Here is a 20,980-nt window from a genome sequence, read left to right on the forward strand (position 1 = left end):
TTTTGTGTTGCTACACCATACTTATGACTGTGGTATCTGGATGGCATAATTAACACCCATACTTACCTGCTTGTGATTTATTATCTCACATGTAATACAATTTGGATACCTAATACTGTTCACTACTTCTGCCTATCCTTTGCTAAATAGCTGCCTTGCTGTATTCTTCCAGCTGAACACCATGCTGTCTGACTCCATCAGATTTCACACGCTAAGCAGGGTCAGTACTGTACCTGGATGGGAGCAGCGAGATGCTGCAGGCATTGGCATTGATGAGTCAGTAGAGGGGTGCTTATCCCTCACAGTTGGCACGGGACCAATATTGCCTTGAAAATGTAAACAGACAAACAGTTGCGAGGGGTGTAAGCTTGTTGCTGATTTATCCATAATGTTCACAACATATTCCTGGTCCCACATCCAGCATCCCAGGGCTGGCATTTGTCCACAGGACCCTCAACTTTTTTCAGTGGGCGCACATTAGTTCTCAGCTGAGGGAGGTAGCTCCACCCAGGAGGCTGCTGATTTTACGGGGCCGCTAACAGCTTTCTACTAGCAGACTGCCTTCATTTGAACTTGTTCAGTTGCTGAGAAGCCAATATGATCATTTGCCACTAGGAGGATGAATTTGATAGCATGAGAGGCAGTATGGTCTGGTGCAGTGGTTTTCAACCTGTTGCCCGCAGACCCATGGGGGTCCACAGACTATGTCTAAGATTTCCAAAGGGGGTCCATGTCTCCATTCAAAATTTTTAGGGGTCTGCAAATGAAAAAAGTTTGAAAACCACTGTTCTAGTGGATTAAGTACAGGACTGAGAATAAAGGATTCCTTCATTCAAGTCCTGTCTCTGTGCCATAGTTTCCATGTCTACAAAATTGGGATATTAATACATACATCTACCAAGTGACGGTGCGAGAGAGAAACAGGTTCACCAGTGGCTTTGGGGCCTAGTGATCGACAGACCCCCAACTTACTTGAACAACTGCTCTTTGCAACATTTGTCTAGATGTTGGCAACTATCCATATCACCAGCACAAATAGTTGGATTCCATTTCTGCAGCAGGAGGCTGGAGGTGGGGCGATACCTGAAGATCTCAATCACTGTCCAACATCTTTTTATAAAATAGGGTAGTTAAGTTTGGGATGTAGCCAAGAGAATCCCCTTCCTAACCCTCCCCACAAATCCTCTGGCTAGTCTTGTGCAGCAGTGTAGTAGTGGTGAACAGGAATCAGTTAAATATGGAGATGGGTGAAGAAAAATTGTTACACAGAAAAAGGTGTAAGGCTGTCTCTGAATGTGTGAATTCTGGTGTTTGATTGCTCTTTAAAAAGACCTTAAGCTCCCTCTTAAAGCAAATGTGAGCAGGAGATTTAAAAATAAATAATCTGGCTGGACTCTTCTTCTCCTGGGATTTTCTGCAAGCTCCTATCACCTACCTAGGGATAACTACAGAAAACCACTTTCCTCTTTCCTACTCTTTCTCTCTGTCCTTTCCTTCTCCCCCCACCTCTTTCTTCTGATATTCTTATTTTAACCTCTTGGTACCCATTTAAGTAACACACCAAATAGCAATAACAAATGCAGAGTAGATAATCAGGTATATAATCACCTTGTCTGTTGTGTTAATGTCAGTTATCTTTTTGTTTATGCATGGGATAGAATCAATAGTCTTTAAAATATGTGAAGAGTGCATTTTTGTTTGTTTGTGATTGACTGTGGTTATTGCTCCTGTAAAAGAAGTTTAAGAAAACCCTTAGCTTATTCATTTAGCTTCCTAAAGAGGAGAAACATATGATAATTTTACTTGATAATTTGTCATGTGTTGTGCATTTTGCATTTCTTTTGCACTATGCATCACAGCAGGCTACAACTTTTAAAAATTAGACTTCATAATAAAGCATTTACAAATAAATTCAAGTAAGCAGAAGAAAAATATATTTAATCGTTATTTCATTTTGAAAATACCATTAAAAATTGGTGGCTTTTGCAGGAATTTATTCCTTTCCTCTCTGATTCCTGCTGTCGATTACACCAGCTGTATCTTCAGATATATAGGTAAGTGAACCACAAAGAATAGCTCTTTGATTCCACTGCAGTGGAATATCTCTGTATCAGCTCTGAAAGTGTCTGTCGTAGTTACAGCAGTTCCAAACGTTACAAGACTTGCAAAAATAAAAGATTGCAGCAGTCACTCTTTGATTTGTTATATGTAAAATAGCAATAGTGTATAGAATTTCTTTGGTGTATGGAGGTCAGAGAAATTTGTATTTCCTCATGGGAAACTTATTTTGGGTGCTTTAGTGTGGTCTGTTTGTCTGTGTAGCTACTAGTCATTTTAACCTATCCGCCAAATGCCACCAGAAAAGGAATCAGTGCCATGATTACCAAACTCCTCATTCTGTTGCATTTTCTTCTAATAGGTCCTATCAGTGGATCTACCTGGGTAGACCTTACGGTGCAGATGGAGCCCTTAACTACTGATTTTCTTGCGATTACTCACTCTACAGGGCCTCTGCAATGAAATAACGAGGCAACATTTTGTTTTAAAAAAAGTTAAGTGCAAAAGAAATTTAATGCACTATTAAGGTTAAATTAAACCCCACAAAGGCTAGGAAATAATTATTGTCCCACAATAACCATAGTTCTGTTCTGCTTGGTGCTTGCACTGTGACAGAGTTTGTTATTACGTAATCACTTAACAATGAGACCTGCTTTTTCTCCTTTTAATTGAAAGTACGTGTGTGGTGGGACAGTTAGTTTATTTTAGTTGCATTCTGGTGAAAACATAAACCACATTTTATGCACCTCAGCAACAGTTATTTTGTAAAATAGTTCTTTCACTATGATCGAACATGGAAATATTCTGCCTGAGCAGATTTTTTTATTTATTTAACAAATTTAATGAGGGATTGAAAATAGAATTTCACTAAAGAACATTCAGGCCTTAGAATTATACTAGGGGTAGGCAACCTATGGCACGCATGCCGAAGGCTGCACACGAGCTGATTTTCAGTGGCACTCACACTGCCTGGGTCCTAGCCACCGGTTCGGGGGGCTCTGCATTTTAATTTAATTTTAAATGAAGCTTCTTAAACATTTAAAAAACCTTATTTACTTTACATACAACAATAGTTTAGTTATATATTATAGACTTATAGAAAGAGACCTTCTAAAAACATTAAAATGTATTACTGGCACGTGAAACCTTAAATTAGAGTGAATAAATGAAGACTCGGCACACCACTTCTGAAAGGTTGCCAACCCGTGTATTATACTGTAATCTTGTAAAAAGGGAAGATGCCAGGCTGGTTAATCCTTGCTGAAACACACTTTGCTGCAGCTCTGCAGACAATACATAATATCATGGACTTTAAATTGCTTGTCACTTTTCTCTGAGATAGGATACTTATTCAGTTTGCCCTGGCAATGAGGAAAATAGCATAATGTAGGCGTAATTGAGGGCACATTTTGATGCTGCACTTGGAATTTAAGCCCAGATTCTTCAGTGAGTTGGGTGCAGATGGACTCTTGTGCACATTTCATTGCAAGGTCACGTTCTCAGTTAATCATTTTTTTTGATGATGCGCTCTCTCTTCTGCATGTGCTGACTTGGCAGGGCTTACAGGAGTGAAAGTGTTAAAAACTGAGCAAATGTATTGAGTAAGAAGATGCCATTTTTACATAGTTTCTATGTAATCTGTTTCTATAATGCTCATTTTAGTAGTATCTAAGGGCTTGTCTGCATGGGGAAATTTAATGGTACAATTATATCGCTATAGTTATTAATCATGTTTAGTATGATAGTGCCTAAAGGCTAGCGAAGAATGGGGCCCAATTGTGCTAGGCACTGTACAAACACAGAGTAGTAGTCAGTTCCCACCCAGAAGAGCATACAATCTAATCAGAGCAGACAGATATGGGGTGGGGGAGCAAGAGTGTGCACGTGGGGAATTATACTGGTATAATTATGCTGGTAGATAGCTCTGTGTCAAATAGCCCTAAAGTCCTTCCTATACTTCCAACACCTTTATGCCATTCTAGTTTTGAAAAACATATCTTTGCAATTCTTATTTTTTATACATAAAAGTTTTAACCGAAACACTGAAAACTGCCACGCCCATGCCAATTTCAAAGTGGAAATAAAATTTAACATCTACCATTATAAAAAAAATCACTCAGGGAGATGCTGGTTAAACCTGTTCTTTCAGTCCTGGGAGATGCAGAAATTCATAACTTAAAAAAAAACAAAACAAAACTCCACCCCAAAACACTTTAGGCCTACTTCTTAGGCAGGCCTACACTTAAAACGCTGCATTGGTGCAGCTGTAGCGCTTAAGTGAAGATGCTCCTACGTTGACAGGACAGCTTCTCCTGTTGGTGTAGTTAATCCGCCTCCCCGAGAGGCAGTAGCTATGTTGACGCGAGAAGCTCTCCCATCAACATAGTGCTGTCTACATGGGGGGTTAGATTGGTATAACTGTTGCTCAGGGTGTAGATTTTTCGCACTCCTGAGAGACGTAGTTATCCAGATACAGGTCTGTAACGTAAACCTGTTCTTAGACTAGTAGGGTGACCGAATGCACCTCTGTATTCACACCCTACACACTACTGTAATAATCTTTGTACAAAAGATCATGGTGAAATGTGTGTAGCAACATAATATGTAAAGTAGTGAACATAAGCTGAAATTATGACTGAAATGTTTTCACCAGACAAATCTGGGAAGGTGGTAACCTGTTCCTTAGAGACAACGGACAAGCTAACACCTCTAGCCTGGTGTCATCAAAGTTGATTGGCAAATCACCCATCAAGTGGCCATTTGGCAGTGAATGGGAGGCAGGAACAGATTGATCTGCGGCCAGGTATAACTATGAATTTGGATTGGTATAACTACATCACTCAGGGGTGTGAAAAAGCCACACCCCGGAGCGATGCAGTTAGTTATACACCAATGTAGACAGAGCCATGTCGATGGGAGGGCTTCTCCTGTCAACATAGATACCGCCTTTCGTGGAGGTGGATTAACTATGCTGCCAGGAGAAGCTCTCCCGATGGCATAGTAGTGTCATCACCAAAGCGCTATAGTGGCGCAGCTGCACTGGTGCAGTGCTTTAAGTGTAGACCTGCTCTGCGTTTTAACAAGCAACAACATGGAACCTCTTACACCACAAGATGCCATGTCTCTATCCTCACAGCGGGAAGGAACTTTATCTAGGGCAGGGGTCTCAAACTCAAATGACCCCGAGGGCCGCATGAGGACTAGTGCATTGGCCCGAGGGCCGCATCACTGACACCCACCCCTTGCTGCCCCCGGCCCCGCCAACTCCACGCCTTCCATGAGGCCCCACCCCTTCCCTGCCCCCATTCCAACCCCTTCCCCGAAGTCCTCACCCCAACTCTGCCCCCTCCTTGCCCCCAGGGGGTGCAGGAGGGGTGCGGGGTGTGATGAGGGCTCAGGGCAGGGAGTTGAGGTGCAGGAGATGTGCAAGGTATGGTGGGGCTCAGGGCCGGGAATTGGGGTGTGGGGTGCAGGAGGGGTGAAGGGTGTGGCAGGGGGTCGGGGTGCAGGGTGCAGCAGGGGGCTCAGGGCAGGGAGTGGTGGTGTGGGGTGCAGGAGGGGTGCAGCAGGGAGTTGGGGTGCAGGGTGTGGCAGGGGGCTCAGGGCAGGGAGTTGGGGTGCGGGGTGTGGGCTCCGGCCCTGCGCTGTTTACCTAGAGCGGCTCTGGGGTGGTAGCACCGCGCACCGTGGTTAGGGCAGGCTCCTTACCTGCCTGCCCTCCTTGCCTTCCCTGCCTGCCCTAGCCCCGCTCTGCTCCGCTCCAGGAAGTCCCGGGGCGGGGGACGGCGCCATGTGCCGCTCTTGCTCCTCCAGGTACCTCCCCCAAAGCTCCCATTGGCCACGGTTCCCCATTCCCGGCCAATGGGAGCTGTGGGGGGGGGCAGTGCCTGGAAGCGAGAGCACGGAGCTCTCTACTTCCCTCGCCGGGGGCTGCAGGGACATAGTTCCAGCCGCTCCAGGGAGCGGTGCAGGGCTCGCGGCGCCACGGGGTAGACAGAGGGGCAAGGGGGCACGTGGGCGGGGGGGAGCTTGGCGGGCCGCATGAAAGAACACCGCGGGCCGTGTGTTTGAGACCCCTGATCTAGGGGTAACCCTCCGGAAAATGCATCTCAGAGGGTGACTGGACTATAAAAGTGAGGAGCAAAACCACCCCAGAGATAGCTTCAGGGCCGGCTCTAGGCACCAGCAAAACAAGCTGGTGCTTGGGGTGGCACATTTTTAGGGGCGGCATGGCCGGCGCCAGAATGCCGCCCCTAAAAATGTGCCCCGGCCGCCCTAGCTCACCTCCGCTGCTGCTGCCACGGCGCGCGAAACAGCTGATTCGCGCGTCGCTACTCGCCCTCCCTCCCAGGCTCTCAAGCCTGGGAGGGAGGAGGAGCAGCGGCGCGTGAATCAGCTGTTTCGCGTGCCGCGGCGGCTTGGGAGCCTGGGAGGGAGGGAGGTGGAGAAGCGGCGCCCGCACCGCGGCCACTCGGAGTCTCCCCCTCCCTCCCAGGCTCTCAAACCTGGGAGGGAGGGGGAGATCCCGAGCGGCTGCGGCACGTGAAACGGCTGTTTCGCGCGCCGCTGCTCCCCCTCCCTCCCAGACTTGAGAGCCTGGGAGGGAGACTTGAGAGCCTGGGAGGGAGGGGGAGAAGCGGCTCCTGTGCCGTGGCCACTCGGAGTCTCCCCCTCCCTCCCAGGCTCTCAAACCTGGGAGGGAGGGGGAGACTCCGAGTGGCCGCGGCGCGGCGCCGCTTCTCCCCCTCCCTCCCTCCCTCCTAGGCTTGAGAGCCTGGGGGGAGGAGGCAGGGCTGGGGATTTGGGGAAGGGGCAGAGTTGAGGCGGGGCCGGGGGTGGGGTAATTAAAGAACCGGGGGGGGTGGGGGGGGGCAGCCAAAATTGTTTTTGCTTTGGGCAGCAAAAATCCTAGAGCCGGCCCTGGATAGCTTGCTTTCTCTTCCTATCTCTCTCTTACTCTCTCTTTCACCCAAGAAGACAAAGGAACCAGCCCTTTGACTTGGTGAGGGCATCGTGACCTGAGAATCTGGTCAGCCCTGTTGCTGGGAACTTGGGATAAGGATTTTACCTTGAACCAAGACTAGTTTAGTTTTAGCTACTAGAGAGCATTTTATCTGTATTTCTCTTGTAACCATTTCTGACTTTAATATTTATACTTGTAGATAAATAAACTTTTTATCTTTTAACCAAACGTAATCCAGTGTTGTCTTTAAACTGAACTGTTTGGGTAACTCCAGTTAAAGTAGCAAACTATTGGATAATATCTGAACTGTCCTGGAGAGGCTGGACAGTGCAGAACACCCATTTTGGGGACAATCCAGGACTGGGAGTGTGTTGGGGTCACTGCAAGTAGTAACCAAGTACTGCTGGAAGCCAGTGTGTGGCTGGTGTTTGCTGACAAGCTGCTGGTGTCAGATGCTGGACCAGGACTGCAGCTCCACACAGATACTCAGGAGGTGACCTGCCTGCTGTTTGTGAGTGGCCCAGGTTGGGAGCTACAACAGCAAAGCATTGTGAGGCACCCAAATTTGCAGGTCAGGTGGTGAGAGAACCCCGCACTGGTCTGGATTGCACCCCAGAATGTGACAAGTAGGTTTTCACTTGATGCCCTCTCCCTCTCTGCTGCTTTCCCTCATTCTGTTTCCTCTTCTTATTTTTGGACTCAATCTTTTTTTAATATTTTGTTTCTCACTGAATCTTCCTAAGTTTTCATTTCCTGCAAAGCAAAATGGCGTTAACCTGTTCTCACTAACCTGCAGGCCAGCATGTTGGTACTCTCATCATCTGGAACAAATTGAACCTACAAATGTTTCCCTTTGAAGTTTTCCACTCGTGCACCTATTGAGTAAATTCCTCTTTGTATGCACTTTTACTGTTTTTCAGCAGAAGCAGATTAGAGAGTTTTTCGTACTGTGGTTAATAAAGTATAGGCCTTCAGTAGTTGGTTTAAAGGCAGAATATAGACACGTGCTCTCCATTTTAAAATACATTGTTAGATATGAAAATTATGCTTCCCTTTGCTCGTATTGAAAGATCTGTTACTCCACAATAATAGTAACTCACATTTTTGTCTCTGCATGCTTATTTGAAATGCAGTGCTAATGAGTAGCTTTGTATTTTTTCCCCTCCAGCAAATTTCCTCCTAGTCTGTATGCTCCGGTGATTTCAGAGGCCCATCAAGATGAAATAGCCAGGGTTTTTCTGGTGGCACTGGACCCTCTCATTCACCAGCTTCTTCCCTTCAGGCCTTTTCTGGAGCAGGTATTAAGTGAAAAATTAGGTAGGTTTAAAAATATTACTGCCTGTGTTTAATAGTACAGTTGTGCCATCTCTCAGGAATAGAACAAGGTGTCTTGATTTTTTGTGCTTCACTCGCTATACAACACTTCTGCATATGTCAAAAATGTGGTATCTTATTTCTGTGGAGTAGTTTTAATAATGGATCCTAAGTAATACTTTCAGGTACTAAAGGATCTTCAGGCAATTACAGCACTAGGTGGGGTGAACATTGCACACCTCATAAAACAACATAAAAGGTTCTTTAACTCTATGACTGTTGTTCTGCGTGCAGTGAGAAAATTGCATTAAAACACTGATTTATTATATTGAACAAGTTATATTTTTAGTTAAGATGCCCTTCTGACACACAAGTCGACGCAAAAGTGGGCTGGCTGAAAAATTTCTGCCAAAACTGTTTTTGATGGAAACATTGGGTTTTTGACCCCCCCCCCCCCCGTGTCTTTTCTATGGAAATTTTTAAATCCAAAAATTGCATGTGTCCCCCCAGCCCCCGTTTTTCAGCCAAACCCAAAATATTTCAACCAGAAAATAAAATATCTCTGAAATGCTGCCACAGTGCATCCTGGCAGTTGTAGTTCAGGGGCCTCATGCTCCTGTTCTCCTCTATGTGCTATACTGGGCTACCCCAGCCAGCCTTCATCTTCCCTGATGCACACTGTGGCCATGTGACTCTCATGAGGCTCTCATCAAGGGGGAGAGTATGGTGCATCATGGGAAATGTAGTCTGACCATAGAGTCAGGGCCATAAAGGAGCATGGGAGCCTGATGCACTCTAACCACAACTCTCATGAGGCACTACAGTAGCATTTCTGAATCAAAATTCTTTTTTTTTCTGGATAAAATATTGTGATTAGTTATTTTTTGCTGAAAACATAAAATTTTCTCTGGGACTCCACCTCCCCTCCATTTTCCAACCAGCTCCATCTCTGAGTGACTTTTGAGCTTCATTAGCAGCATTAATGTACTTTTCACTCAGTCTTCTGTTGTTAATCACTCGCCCTAGCTTAGTTTTGATTCCATCAAAAATGTCCCCTACAAATGCAAATGTACTTCACATTTAAAAAAAAAATTCCCTGCAGATCTTTCTCCTGAGTTGCATCTGCCGCAGTGTCATCTTCTGGTTACCATAATGGACAAGCTGCCCTCTCAGTCTGAGGCTGTGCAGGCTCTCTGGACCACAGGAAGCCAGTTCTCAGCAGAGGTTCCCAGGTAATTTTTGCCTACAGCAGTCAAGCTGCACAGGCAGACATGGGGGTTCAGGTTCAAGAGGCCCCTCAAGCTGGCAAATCAGTAGCATTAGCAGGCTCTGAGGGCGCACTGTCTGATCCTTGGCCAGATGTGCTGGTGGATGTGATGTAACTCCTCAAGGGTGCACAGTACAAAGCAGAGATGCACTGGTCAGTTGAGGGAAGGGATGGCCTTTGGGCTCATGCAAGGATGTGGAGGGCCCTCAGGGTCGAATTTGTTTTTATCTCCAACATTGGTCAACTTTCCCTCAAGTCAGCGTGTTTATTTATTTCCCTGTAGCAGGCATGCCATTTACTGAGCGCCCCCTCATGGCCAGAGGTGCCTCAACAGTGCCCTGACTCTGTGCTTACCCTGGGTCCCTTTGGGAACTCCCCACAGTTTTTCTCAGGATGCCTTCACCCGCCACCTGGGTTTGTGTGAATAGATGAAAGCAGTTCAGAGTAATTCTCAGTGTCCCCAGAATAAAGTTAATTACAGCAACACAAAAGTTCATGCTCACTTCCCGCTCTTTTGCTGTACGCAGAGCTCTTATTCTACCCCAGACTGTTGTTCACAGAGTTGCCAGTCCTGTCCTTCCTAGCGGGAACTCAGTCTCCTGGCTCTGGCTTCCTTCTCCCTGTCAACTCACTCTCTGTTCTGAGAGAGTGAGAGTAATATATATACTGTGCTCCTTCGGAGATCTTCCCCCTGATTGGTTAGGGGAGAGGGGAGCCTGCCCAATCCTATACTACAGGGCTTCTCATCCAGGCCCTTAAAGGGACAGTGACTGGATTTTTCCTAACCAAGTACTAATTCCCCAGGATTGCTTCCTCTCTTCTTGCTACAAGGCCATTTCCAGGGCCTCTGTTTATTCTAGTGTCCCTGGAACAGGATCTCCTGGCCCCTTCTAATTGTAAAGGGCCAGCGTACCCTGTTACAGCCCCAAAAGCCTCTGCTAATCACCTGAGTTTATAAACAGAAAGTTAATCAGAGTTGTAAATTTGTTACTGTAAATATATTGGTGTTATTGCCACAGCTCCCAACAGGAGACAAGAAGGAGTTCCCCTAGCTCAGATGTTTGTCCTTGGGGTGTGAGGTGTGGACAGCAGTAACCCCACTCTTTCATTGTTCTGCAGGCTCTCTTTGTTCTCAGCCCTTTTTCTCGGTTTCCAGCAGTGCTCTGGTGAGCTCTCTCTTCCTGTTTGTTTGCCTGGAGTGATGGATAATGGACAAGCTGAGGTTCCTGTCAGTCTGTATCACCACTTCTGTGTCCACTTGTGTGCCTTCATTGCATCCACACCCCCATCACACTTTCCTCAGCTGGTAGGTTGATTTTTGGTTTAGCCATTGATCACCTTTTCAGCTGTTTCCTTCTGGTGGATTTTAACTTTTTCAAAAAGTGTCCCCTTCCTCACACACCGAGCTCTAAAGGTGATGTGTCCAGGCATGAATTGGTTTCGCTTTACTTCAGAAGGCAAAAACAAGGCAAGTAAGACTGCAAATGTGCAGCAAATGTCATTTACCAAAAACAACTGTATAATCATGGTTGGAGACCTCAGTTGTATTAGAAATCTGTTTGTAAAACCACAAAAGGAGTGCAAAAATCCAGCTTCTTTAAAAAAAGCTGTTTAGTACTTTCTTTTAATACAAGTTCTGAAGGTGATCACCTCCCTAAGACTGAGAAATTCCAGCTTCAGATTTTATCTCCTAGAGGATAGACCATCACAACTACTGTAACATAGGCTGAAAGTCTTTTGGTTCTCCACCTTCAATTTGGGGCCATCTGGCTGGAAATTTACAATTCCATGAGCCAAGGGTATTAAGTTTGTCAGTGTTTTACTCATTCACAGTGCATATAAATGAGGAAGTGTTATCTAGTGATCAGAGCAGTGGCCTACTAGTCTACCACTGTATTTTTGTGATCCAGTTCAATCCTGTGCCATAAAAGGGAAATAAGTAGTTATCTACTTTGTAGGAGGGTTCTGAGGCTTAAGTCATTAATGTTTTTATAGTGCTTTGAGATCTTATGAAATTCCCCTATGTTTGGGACAGTATATACAGGTAGACAGAATAAAGGACACTATATAAATGCAAAGTATTAATAAGTCCAGGAAGGCATAGTCTTGTGTGTGTATGTTTCTATAAATAATACAAAAAAATCTTTTCAGACAAAAATTAGGACTGACTCCTGAATTCCTCACTCAGAGTAAACTCCTACCGAGGCAATCAGATGTTTTGCCTGCCTAAGCACTGAATAAGGATAGCGTTTGGTCTTAAGTTAAATTTAGATCTGCCCCCCAAAAAGGATAAAATTTTCATGAAAAATTTGTCCCTCTTTTTTGTCCAAAATTCTAGCAAAAAAATTAACCCTATTTTTCATTGAAAATTTTTGAAATTTGAAAATTTTCAACCAGCTGTAGTAAATTTTCACACATGGCCAATGTTAAAAATAAACCTAGTGTTGCTTGCTTGCCTTTATAACTGAACATGCGATATTAAAGCCAGTTTGCTCCTAGGCATTTTAACTGCACAAACTGACAAGTCTAATTCTATATGCAGTGTAGTTGTAGCCATGTTGGTCCCAGGATATTAGAGAGACAAGGTGGGTGGGGTAATATCTTATATTGGATCAACTTCTGTTGGTGAGAGAGACAAGCTTGATCTGAAGAAGAGCTCTGAGTGGCTCAAAAACTTCTCTCTCCCACCAACAGAAGTTGGTCCAATAAAAGATATTACCTCACCCACCTTGTTAGTCTAATTATGTGTCACACTAGTAAGTGGATTAACAGTAGAGAGTAGAATTGCAATCTGTTCATAAGTGCCTTCTCTATTCTTTCCTCAGGAGCATGCTCTGCTGGATGCAGTCCTTGGTTCTAGTATGATCACCTCTCTACTGGCTATGGATTCATGGTGCTTCCTGGCCCGGTAAGATACCCAATTATTGTAGGGGGAGGAGCGATGCACAGTATTGTTCAGGCTGCATGAGCATTGGCTTCCTAACTGCATGGTTTGAATTGCTCATAATTCTCAGAAAGTTTAACTTGTAGAGCAGCCATGTTCCAGGGTTGGTCTCTGCTCAAAAGTGTAGCTTATTTTGAAAAACATGAGCAGAAATGATTCAGGTGTTTTTCCAGCATGAGGGGAAAACATACTCTTGTAAAAGATTTCTTGACATTTTTTTTCTAACAGCTCTACAGTGGAGGCCTGTAGGTAGCAAGTTTAAATGTGGCATGGAAATGGCCATCTCTGAGGAGAGAGAACCTTTAATGCTCCATGAGGCTTTATTTTGACTTGGGCTGAAGGAAAGGGATGAGAAAGGCTTGAGGGAGGGCTCTTGCAATGCACCTCCTCAGCTGTGCAGCTGCTAAGTCTCTCAGGAAAGGGTCTTTCTGTTACAATCCTTGCAAAGTGTGTGCGACAGGACATTCTGGTGGGATCTGGCCGAACTATTGAATTTCCATGTGGGACTGGCAAATTTTGGCAAGTCAACAGAGCTTCAAAATCCTGTAATGTGGAGGTGCTGCTGCTTTTAGGGGTATTTTTTCTTTGAAAAACAACCCAGCCTTAGGAAATTCCATACCAAAAAATCTCCAGCTAAAGGACGTTAATGTTGTGCAGCTGAGCACCCAAGTCACAATACGCCGCTACTAAGGATGCACTTGCCACTTAAAACTTTGCCCCCTGGTGCACATGCATTGTGCATTAGTGTTTAAAGACAAGATCACAGACCGTTTCTCAAATAGTATATTAACATAACATTTTTCACCAACCTTAGATATATTTCACTAGTATCATGTAACTTTCATTTCCATATATTTACATTAATTTCATTGTTATAATGGTCCAGTGTATCTGTATCAATTTACAAATTTTATACAAGTTCTCTTCACTCTACAACACTTACTTTAGTTTATTATTTATATGATTAACATCAACAGTGTGCATTTATCATCCATGTACTGTGCACTTGGGTATACATGTCTTTTTTTTTTCTTCTTGCATTGCAATCATGGTTAATGCTACACTGGTCGTATAGTGGTCCTGTATTTTGATCCGCAAAAGGTGGGTCATATTTCCTCCTGTTAATGCACATCCTCTATATTCCTTGATTCTCTGGCCACAGAATGGCTTTGGAATTTTCTCCTGGCAAAGGAAATATACAGAGGCCCTTAGGAAAAACCATTTCTCTGCTTTGTGTGGCTGAGTGCAAACTACTCTCTCTGACCCAGCAGAACAGGGCAGCTGTGCTAATTGGCTTACTGACCTCTCTCTGTTGCATCCCAGGTATGGAACGGCTGAATTGTGTGCTCATCACGTCTTTGTGATAGCCCATTTGGTGAGTAGCGTGGCAGAGTCTAGTGTATGCATGTACATGTGTGTGTTTGGGCAGACAGGTTTTCTGCTTTTTTCGAACAGATCATGCAAGGGATAGGGAGTAAGGAGACCTGAGTTCTAACTCCAGCTCTCCTGCAAACTTCGTAAGTGACCTTGGACAATTTTCTCATCCTTTCTGTGCTCCATCTTTGCTATCAGCAAATCCCTCCCTCCCTCGGGAAAATCCCTCCCTCCCGAGGACTAATAATTAGCACTTGTAACACTATAAATATATTTAGTGGTGATGTAGGTAAACAATCTGAAGGAAGGGGTGAGAAATATACAGACACTGCAAAACTGATGCAAGAGCTGCTAATTTAGAAGTTACTATAGTGATCCTATATGATAAATTAGAGGAATGGACAGAGAAGAATTCAATTAGATGCCCCAAGGATAAATAAGAGCAAAGTAGCATACATATCCATTAAAAATAGCATAGTGAAGTAGAAAACAGTAAACCAATAGATGGCATGTAATGCAGGGAAAGACCTGATTGTAATGGTGATGAACTACCAGTGATCACTCATTGGGATGTTTTGATTAAAAAGGGAAATGTAATCTTTGGTGTAAGAGGAGAATTTGTTGCTGCCTAAACAGAGGCTCAATATTAATTTTTTAGGTCATTTTCCTGAGTCACAAAAGTCTTTGAGTCTTTGAAAATGCCAGCCTGTGGGATTCATGTGCTGGGAGCAGTGTATTTTTCTTAATTTGATTAGATCAATTCCCTGTTATCCTAATTCAGATAAAGTCTTGCCCTGGCGAGTGTTACCAGCTCTCTGTCTTGGGGGTCCTGCTGAGGCGTATGCTGTTCTTGATGGCTCCAGACCACCAGGCAAGTATCGCACCAATTTCTCCGGTCTTCTGCTAAGCCAGATAGAAATCCAATTGGCCTCCATTAAAACACAAGACATCCATTTTCAGTTCACTAGAAACAGGAGGGTGGAGCAAACAGTGGTTTCTTGCCATCCTGATGTTGTGAGATGATAAAGCAGAGCAAAAGATAACATACCAATACAGAAAGGACACAGGGGGTTACCTTAATAACTAACTCAGCCCCTGTGCTGTCCCAGAAGTGCCTTCTCTTACCACTTTAGTTTTTCCTTATTATCGATCCAGCTTTACTTTGAGTTTGTTGTGCTATTTTCCCTGTGTTTTAGATTGTTTCCCAGTTGAGAGATGGTGAGAGTTAACTCTGCTTATTCTAATAATGACTAGATCACTTTTGAGTCACAGTATAAAGGGAGACCATAGCTGTACATATAATGTTTAAAGGCACAATAGGCGTGTTGGTTGCAAATAAATGACAGTTAAATAGTAATAACAAAAAACAACAATGCTGAGGTAAATTAATAAATGGTGCACAGGAAATCACTAGGGTAAAAAGGATACTCAGCTAAGTTGTTTAGTTGCTTGGGAATCAGCCTCTACATGCTTCATAAGAAAAGGCTGAATAGCAAAACATTTATGATTTTGTCAGTGTTTTATATTAGTATGCTCCTCTATGCACCAAGCTTTACAAAAGCAAGTGTCCAGTGTGGGAGTGGTGGCATTTCCCTGCTGAGTTGCAAATCTGTAAAAAAGTCAAAGGGGATCAACCTTGGTTGCTGCAAACTTTTGGCCTAGGAGTTAAAGGGCTGACCCTGAGAACCCTGAGGCACTTTTAGAACTCTTGGTGAAATCCATTGGTCTGCTCACATGGATAAAGTTACTCAGTGAGTAAATGTAAGCAGGAATGGGCTCTTCAGTAGTAGGGAGATTGATTAGTGATGGGGAGCCCAACATCAGACTGCTTTCCATGGGGAATTGTTCCCCAAACTTCTGTGGCCAGATCATCAGTTGTCATTGCTCCAGTGACTTCAGTGGAGCAAAGCAGATTTATGCTTCCTGAGGATCTGGCCCCTGTTCTCTGTTGCTGTCCCCCCATATGGTTGAGAGTACCATTTGCTGAATCACACTGCCTCAGTAGATCATTCTCACACACCTCATGTGTGGCTCCTTGTCAACTGTCAAGAGTAGCACAAATCAAGGTACAGTTTGTAGGTTTTGCAACTCATCACTTCCAGGTTCTGTCCTGATCTCTTTAATTAACATTTACTTTGACTTGCAGGTGGAGTTTACCCAAAAGTTTCCTCCCAAAGAAGCAGAGAACCTGCTCCTGTGGCAGCATATTTCTCTCAAGGCCCTAACTCCCGATCTTAGGAAACAAGTGGCGCACCAGCTCTGTGCGGTGGGGCTCACACAATGCAGGCAGTGGCTGAGCGGCAGGTGCACTCTGGGAGAACTCCCACCTGTGGTAAGGGAAGGTGTGACTCTGTTCATTAAACCTAGAGCTCCTAAGCGATAAGGAGCCTATTGTTACTCTTCCCCTATTGTGCACCCTTACAATATGTCTAGATTGCAAGCTCTCTGGACTAGGGAGTGTCATTTCATTATGGGCAGGTCTACACTACAAACTTGCATGGCACAGCTGCACCGATTCAACTGCGCTGCTGTAATGCTTCTGGTGAAGACACTCTAAAGCCGATTGGAGAGAGCTCTCCGGTTGGCTTACTAACTCCACCTCCCCAAGAGGCAGTAACTATATCGGTAGGAGAAGCTCTCCTGCCAATATAGTACTGTCTACGGGCGGGCTAAGATTGGTGTAACTACGTCGCTCAAGGGTGTGGATTTTTCACACCCCTGATTGACGTAGTTATAGCGAAGTAAGTGTGTAGTGTAGACCTGGCCTATGTATGTGTACAGGGTGTAGCACAGTGAGGCCCTGATCTAGGCCTCTAGGAGTCACTGCAGTACAATATTATGAAGAGAGCTATCTTCTCCCCTCTCCCCCAGTAAATGCAGGCTAATAATTCTTAGTAGCAAAAATGTCAGATAACTCCTGTGTCAAAGGGAGAGCTAAGTTTCAACTTTTGACCAACTTTCCAGAGGGCTGATTACTGAACAGCTCTGGCAGCCACAATGGGAGCTACTGGCTATTTGGCATTTTTGAAAGGCAGGTTGCTCATTTAGGTGCCCAAATATGGAATTAGGAACCTAACTTTAGACTCCTATTTTTGAAAATCTTTTGGATCAGAAAGAGCTCATCTTTGGGCATATAGTGCCTCTCTTGCAATGCTGTGTTCACGTCTCATGTGTCCGCTAACAATAGTTAGCGAAAGCTCTGCGGATCAATAATTATTTTAATTATTTTTTGATCTCTTGCCGAGCATACATACAGTGTTCTCACTTAGATTTCTGGTGTGGTTTCGGCTAGAAGATTTCTTTTAAGTAATAAAGTCTCTGCTGTTCTCGGAGGCTGGCATACCTGAAAGACAAGCACTGGTTTTCCTTGACAACCTAAGGAGATTTGAGTGTGACTGGACACCTCCACCTAAAAGGCCAGCAATTCAGGGTTCTGCTTCCTATGTTTCTGTGGTGATTAATAAGACTGCTAAACCCTCCCCTCCTTATTTGTGCAGAACTCCTACTGAAGTCAGTGGGAGTTTGCTCTGTGAAGGTGGCATGAGTTGGCTTATAGCCTGGTGGACTAGCAGAATTACATTACTGACACATTGGGCCTCTTGTGAGGCTTTAGCAGCTGAATCCAGTAGGCCAGGTATTTACCTTGCTCCTGACCCTTCTCTCCATCTCTGCTAGAACGTTGCTCTCTCTGTCTTGCTGTCTGTGTGCAATTCTGCTGGCGACACTCTGGAGGCAGGACTACAGGCAGCAGTGTTGGGAGCTACTAGTCAGCTCTGGGCTCTCCTCAAGGGCAAGCAGGTGAGGGAATTCACTGTTCCAACAATGTAAGGCATCGCTACCCTGAAGGGCTCATGATATTCCACCATTTGTGTGTTACCAAGGCATTTAACTGGGGTTGGAGCAGCTCTCTAAAGCGCAGTGCAGCTGAGTCCCTGAACTTCAAACATCATGGTGTCTGAGCCATTGCCAGTGCTTTGGGGATTGAATTCTTCCCACAAGCACGTTTTCCCCCAGTGATATGTAGCTGGAACTGTACATATAGTGATGAGTCGTATATTACCCCACATCAGTTTTAGATGGACTGTTGTCTAAAACGAGTCTAGAAAGGGGATTGAGCCCCAGAAATGGGGAAAAAACAAATTAATAGAACCAGATGAACCAGCCACTGGGGATAACTTAATGACCTTATTTTACAAGAACAAACAAAGGTAATATAGGATTTCCTTGTGATGAGAATTGGATTAATTCTGGCCCTGTTTGGCACTGAACTGCCTGCAAAAGCAGTATTCTGAGCTCAGGCGAGGGATGTGGTTGTGCAGAAAACAGAACATAACCATCTTCTGTAGAAACAACATGTGTTTAACTCCTTGCACTGGTGAAAAAAGAACATAGAGACATTTGATAAAGTCAGAATTTCCTTTACAGTGTTCAAATCTAGTGATTACTGTTCTTTCTTCCAAGATCTAAATGTATAAGGCCAGATCCACGGCTGTTGTAAATCAGTGTAACTCCATTGACTTTATTTGAACTGTGGGAAGACTATGACTTCAGTGGAGTTATTCCAGTTTATACCAGTTAAGGAGCTGGCCCATGTTTTTTTAACCCATTACTAATGTGAATCATAGACTATCAGGGTTGGAAGGAACCTCAGGAGATCATCTAGTTCAACCCCTGCTCAAAGCAGGATCAATCCCCAACTAAATCATCCCAGCCAGGGCTTCGTCAAGCCTGACCTTAAAAACCTCTAAGGAAGGAGATTCCGCCACCTCCCTAGGTAACCCATTCCAATGCTTCACCACCCTCCGAGTGAAAAAGTTTTTCCTAATATCCAACCTAAACCTCCCCCACTGCAACTTGAGACCATTACTCCTTGTTCTGTCATCTGCTACCACTGAGAACAGTCTAGATCCATCCTCTTTGGAACCCCCTTTCAGGTAGTTGAAAGCAACTATCAAATCCCCCCTCATTCTTCTCTTCTGCAGACTAAATAATCCCAGTTCCCTCAGCCTCTGTGCATAAGTCATGTGCTCCAGCCCCCTAATCATTTTCGTTGCCCTCCGCTGGACTCTTTCCAATTTTTCCTTCTTGTAGTGTGGGGCCCAAAACTGGACACAGTACTCCAGATGAGGCCTCACCAATGCCAAATAGAGGGGAATGATCACGTCCCTCGATCTGCTGGCAATGCCCCAACTTATACACCCAAAATGCCATTAGCCTTTTTGGCAACAAGGACACACTGTTGACTCATATCCAGCTTCTCGTCCACTGTGACCCCTAGGTCCTTTTCTGCAGAACTGCTGCCTAGCCTCTCGGTCCCTAGTCTGTAGCAGTGCATGGGATTCTTCCGTCCCAAGTGCAGGACTCTGCACTTGTCCTTGTTGAACCTCATCAGATTTCTTTTGGCCCAATCCTCTAATTTGTCTAGGTCCCTCTGTATGCTATCCCTATCCTCCAGCATATCTACCACTCCTCCCAGTTTAGTGTCATCTGCAAACTTGCTGAGGGAGGAGTCCTTGGGGCACTCCACTTGATACTGGCTGCCAACTAGACATGGAGCCATTGATCACTACCCGTTGAGCCCGACGATCTTGCCAGCTTTCTATCCACCGTATAGTCCATTCATCCAGCCCATACTTCTTTAACTTGCCGTCAAGAATACTGTGGGAGACTGTATCAAAAGCTTTGCTAAAGTCAAGGAATAACACGTCCACTGCTTTCCCCTCATCCACAGAGCCAGAATGAAAACCATTGCCATCTGGAGTAGCACACCAAAACCCAGGGCCTCCTATTGGTCTGCAGCAGAAGGTTACTAACCAACACTTCCCACAAACAGTGTATATCTTGCTGCTTTTGAAGGTGCAGTCAGGGGAGTCGTCATCGTTTGTGCTCAGATGTGGGTGGTGGGGGAAGGAGGAGAATAACTATTTGCCAAATGGTTATGGAGAAAATAGGTTGAGACACATCTTACTTGTTTGGTTTCTGTGCGAGGGGCGGGATACAAATGCCATAGATTTTAAATAAAAATATCACTAGTAGAGCATCCTATAATATGCAACCATCCTAAACAATTCTTTTTTCCTTCTCTTTGATTATCATGAACATAAGAGTGGCCATACTGGGTCAGACCAATGATCCATCTCACCCAGTATCAGTCTTTTGACAGTGGTCAGTGCCAGATGTTTCAGAGGGAACGAACAGAAAAGGGCAATTATCGAGTGATCCATCCCGTCGTCCAGTTGCAGCTTCTGGCAGTTGGAGGTTTAGGGACACCTAGAGGATTGGGTCCATCGATGGACCTATCCTGCAGGAACTTACCTAATTCTTCTTTTAACCCAGTTATGCTTTTATGCTGGACTTGCCAGAGTTTATGCTTCTATTTTCCTCAGTAGGATTTTACTTCCAATTTTTAAAGAATGGCTTTTTGTCTCTAACTGCCTCTTTTACTCTGCTGTTTAGCAATGCTGGCATTTTTTTGGTTCCGTCTACTGTTTTTTAATATGGGGTATACATTTAGTTTGAGCCTCTAATACGATGTTTTTAAATAGTCTCCATACAATTTGCAGCCATTTCACCCTTCTGACTCTTCCTTTTAATTTTCATTTAACTAGCGTTGTCATTTTTGTATAGCTCTCCATTTTGAAGTTAAATGCTACTGAGGCGAGTTTCATTGGTAATTTTCATCTTACAAAGATGATAAATTTAATTACATTATGGTCACTGTTACTGAGCGGTTCAGCTATATTCACCTCTTGGACCAAATCCTGTGCTCCACTTAGGACTAAATCAGCAATTGTCTCTCCTCTTGCGAGTTCCAGGACTAGCTGCTCCATGAAGCAGTCATTGTTGGTGTCTAGAAATTTGATCTCTGCATCTTGTCCTGAGGTGACATGCACCCAGTCAGTATGCGGATAGTCGAAATCCTCCATTATTATTACATTTTCTGCCTTTGTAGCCTAATTGTCCTGAACGTTTCACAGTCACTGTCACCATCCTGGTCAGGTGGTTGATAGTACTTTCCTACTGCTATACTCTTGTTGTTCAAGCATGGAATTTCTATCCA

The 20,980-nt window shown here is 44.4% G+C and overlaps 1 protein-coding gene across 6 annotated transcripts in view; it reads left to right on the forward strand.

Moving 5' to 3' along the window:
• The window catches only part of FIRRM (FIGNL1 interacting regulator of recombination and mitosis), a 38,702-nt gene that overhangs the window by 12,873 nt on the left and 4,849 nt on the right, over positions 1-20,980 (forward strand). For 5 of the 6 annotated variants that reach the window (XM_065554599.1, XM_065554598.1, XM_065554601.1 and 2 more), the window contains 9 exons: positions 1,990-2,054; positions 8,190-8,338; positions 9,438-9,567; positions 10,722-10,908; positions 12,428-12,510; positions 13,870-13,921; positions 14,702-14,791; positions 16,067-16,252; positions 17,596-17,718. In XM_065554599.1, coding sequence (XP_065410671.1) covers positions 1,990-2,054; positions 8,190-8,338; positions 9,438-9,567; positions 10,722-10,908; positions 12,428-12,510; positions 13,870-13,921; positions 14,702-14,791; positions 16,067-16,252; positions 17,596-17,718 — 1,065 coding nt within the window. The remainder of the gene's footprint in view (positions 1-1,989; positions 2,055-8,189; positions 8,339-9,437; positions 9,568-10,721; positions 10,909-12,427; positions 12,511-13,869; positions 13,922-14,701; positions 14,792-16,066; positions 16,253-17,595; positions 17,719-20,980) is intronic. The other variant, XM_065554600.1, reaches the window with a different exon arrangement.

This window comes from Chrysemys picta, chromosome 8 (assembly GCF_011386835.1).
Source record: "Chrysemys picta bellii isolate R12L10 chromosome 8, ASM1138683v2, whole genome shotgun sequence".
Lineage (NCBI taxonomy): Eukaryota > Metazoa > Chordata > Testudines > Emydidae > Chrysemys > Chrysemys picta.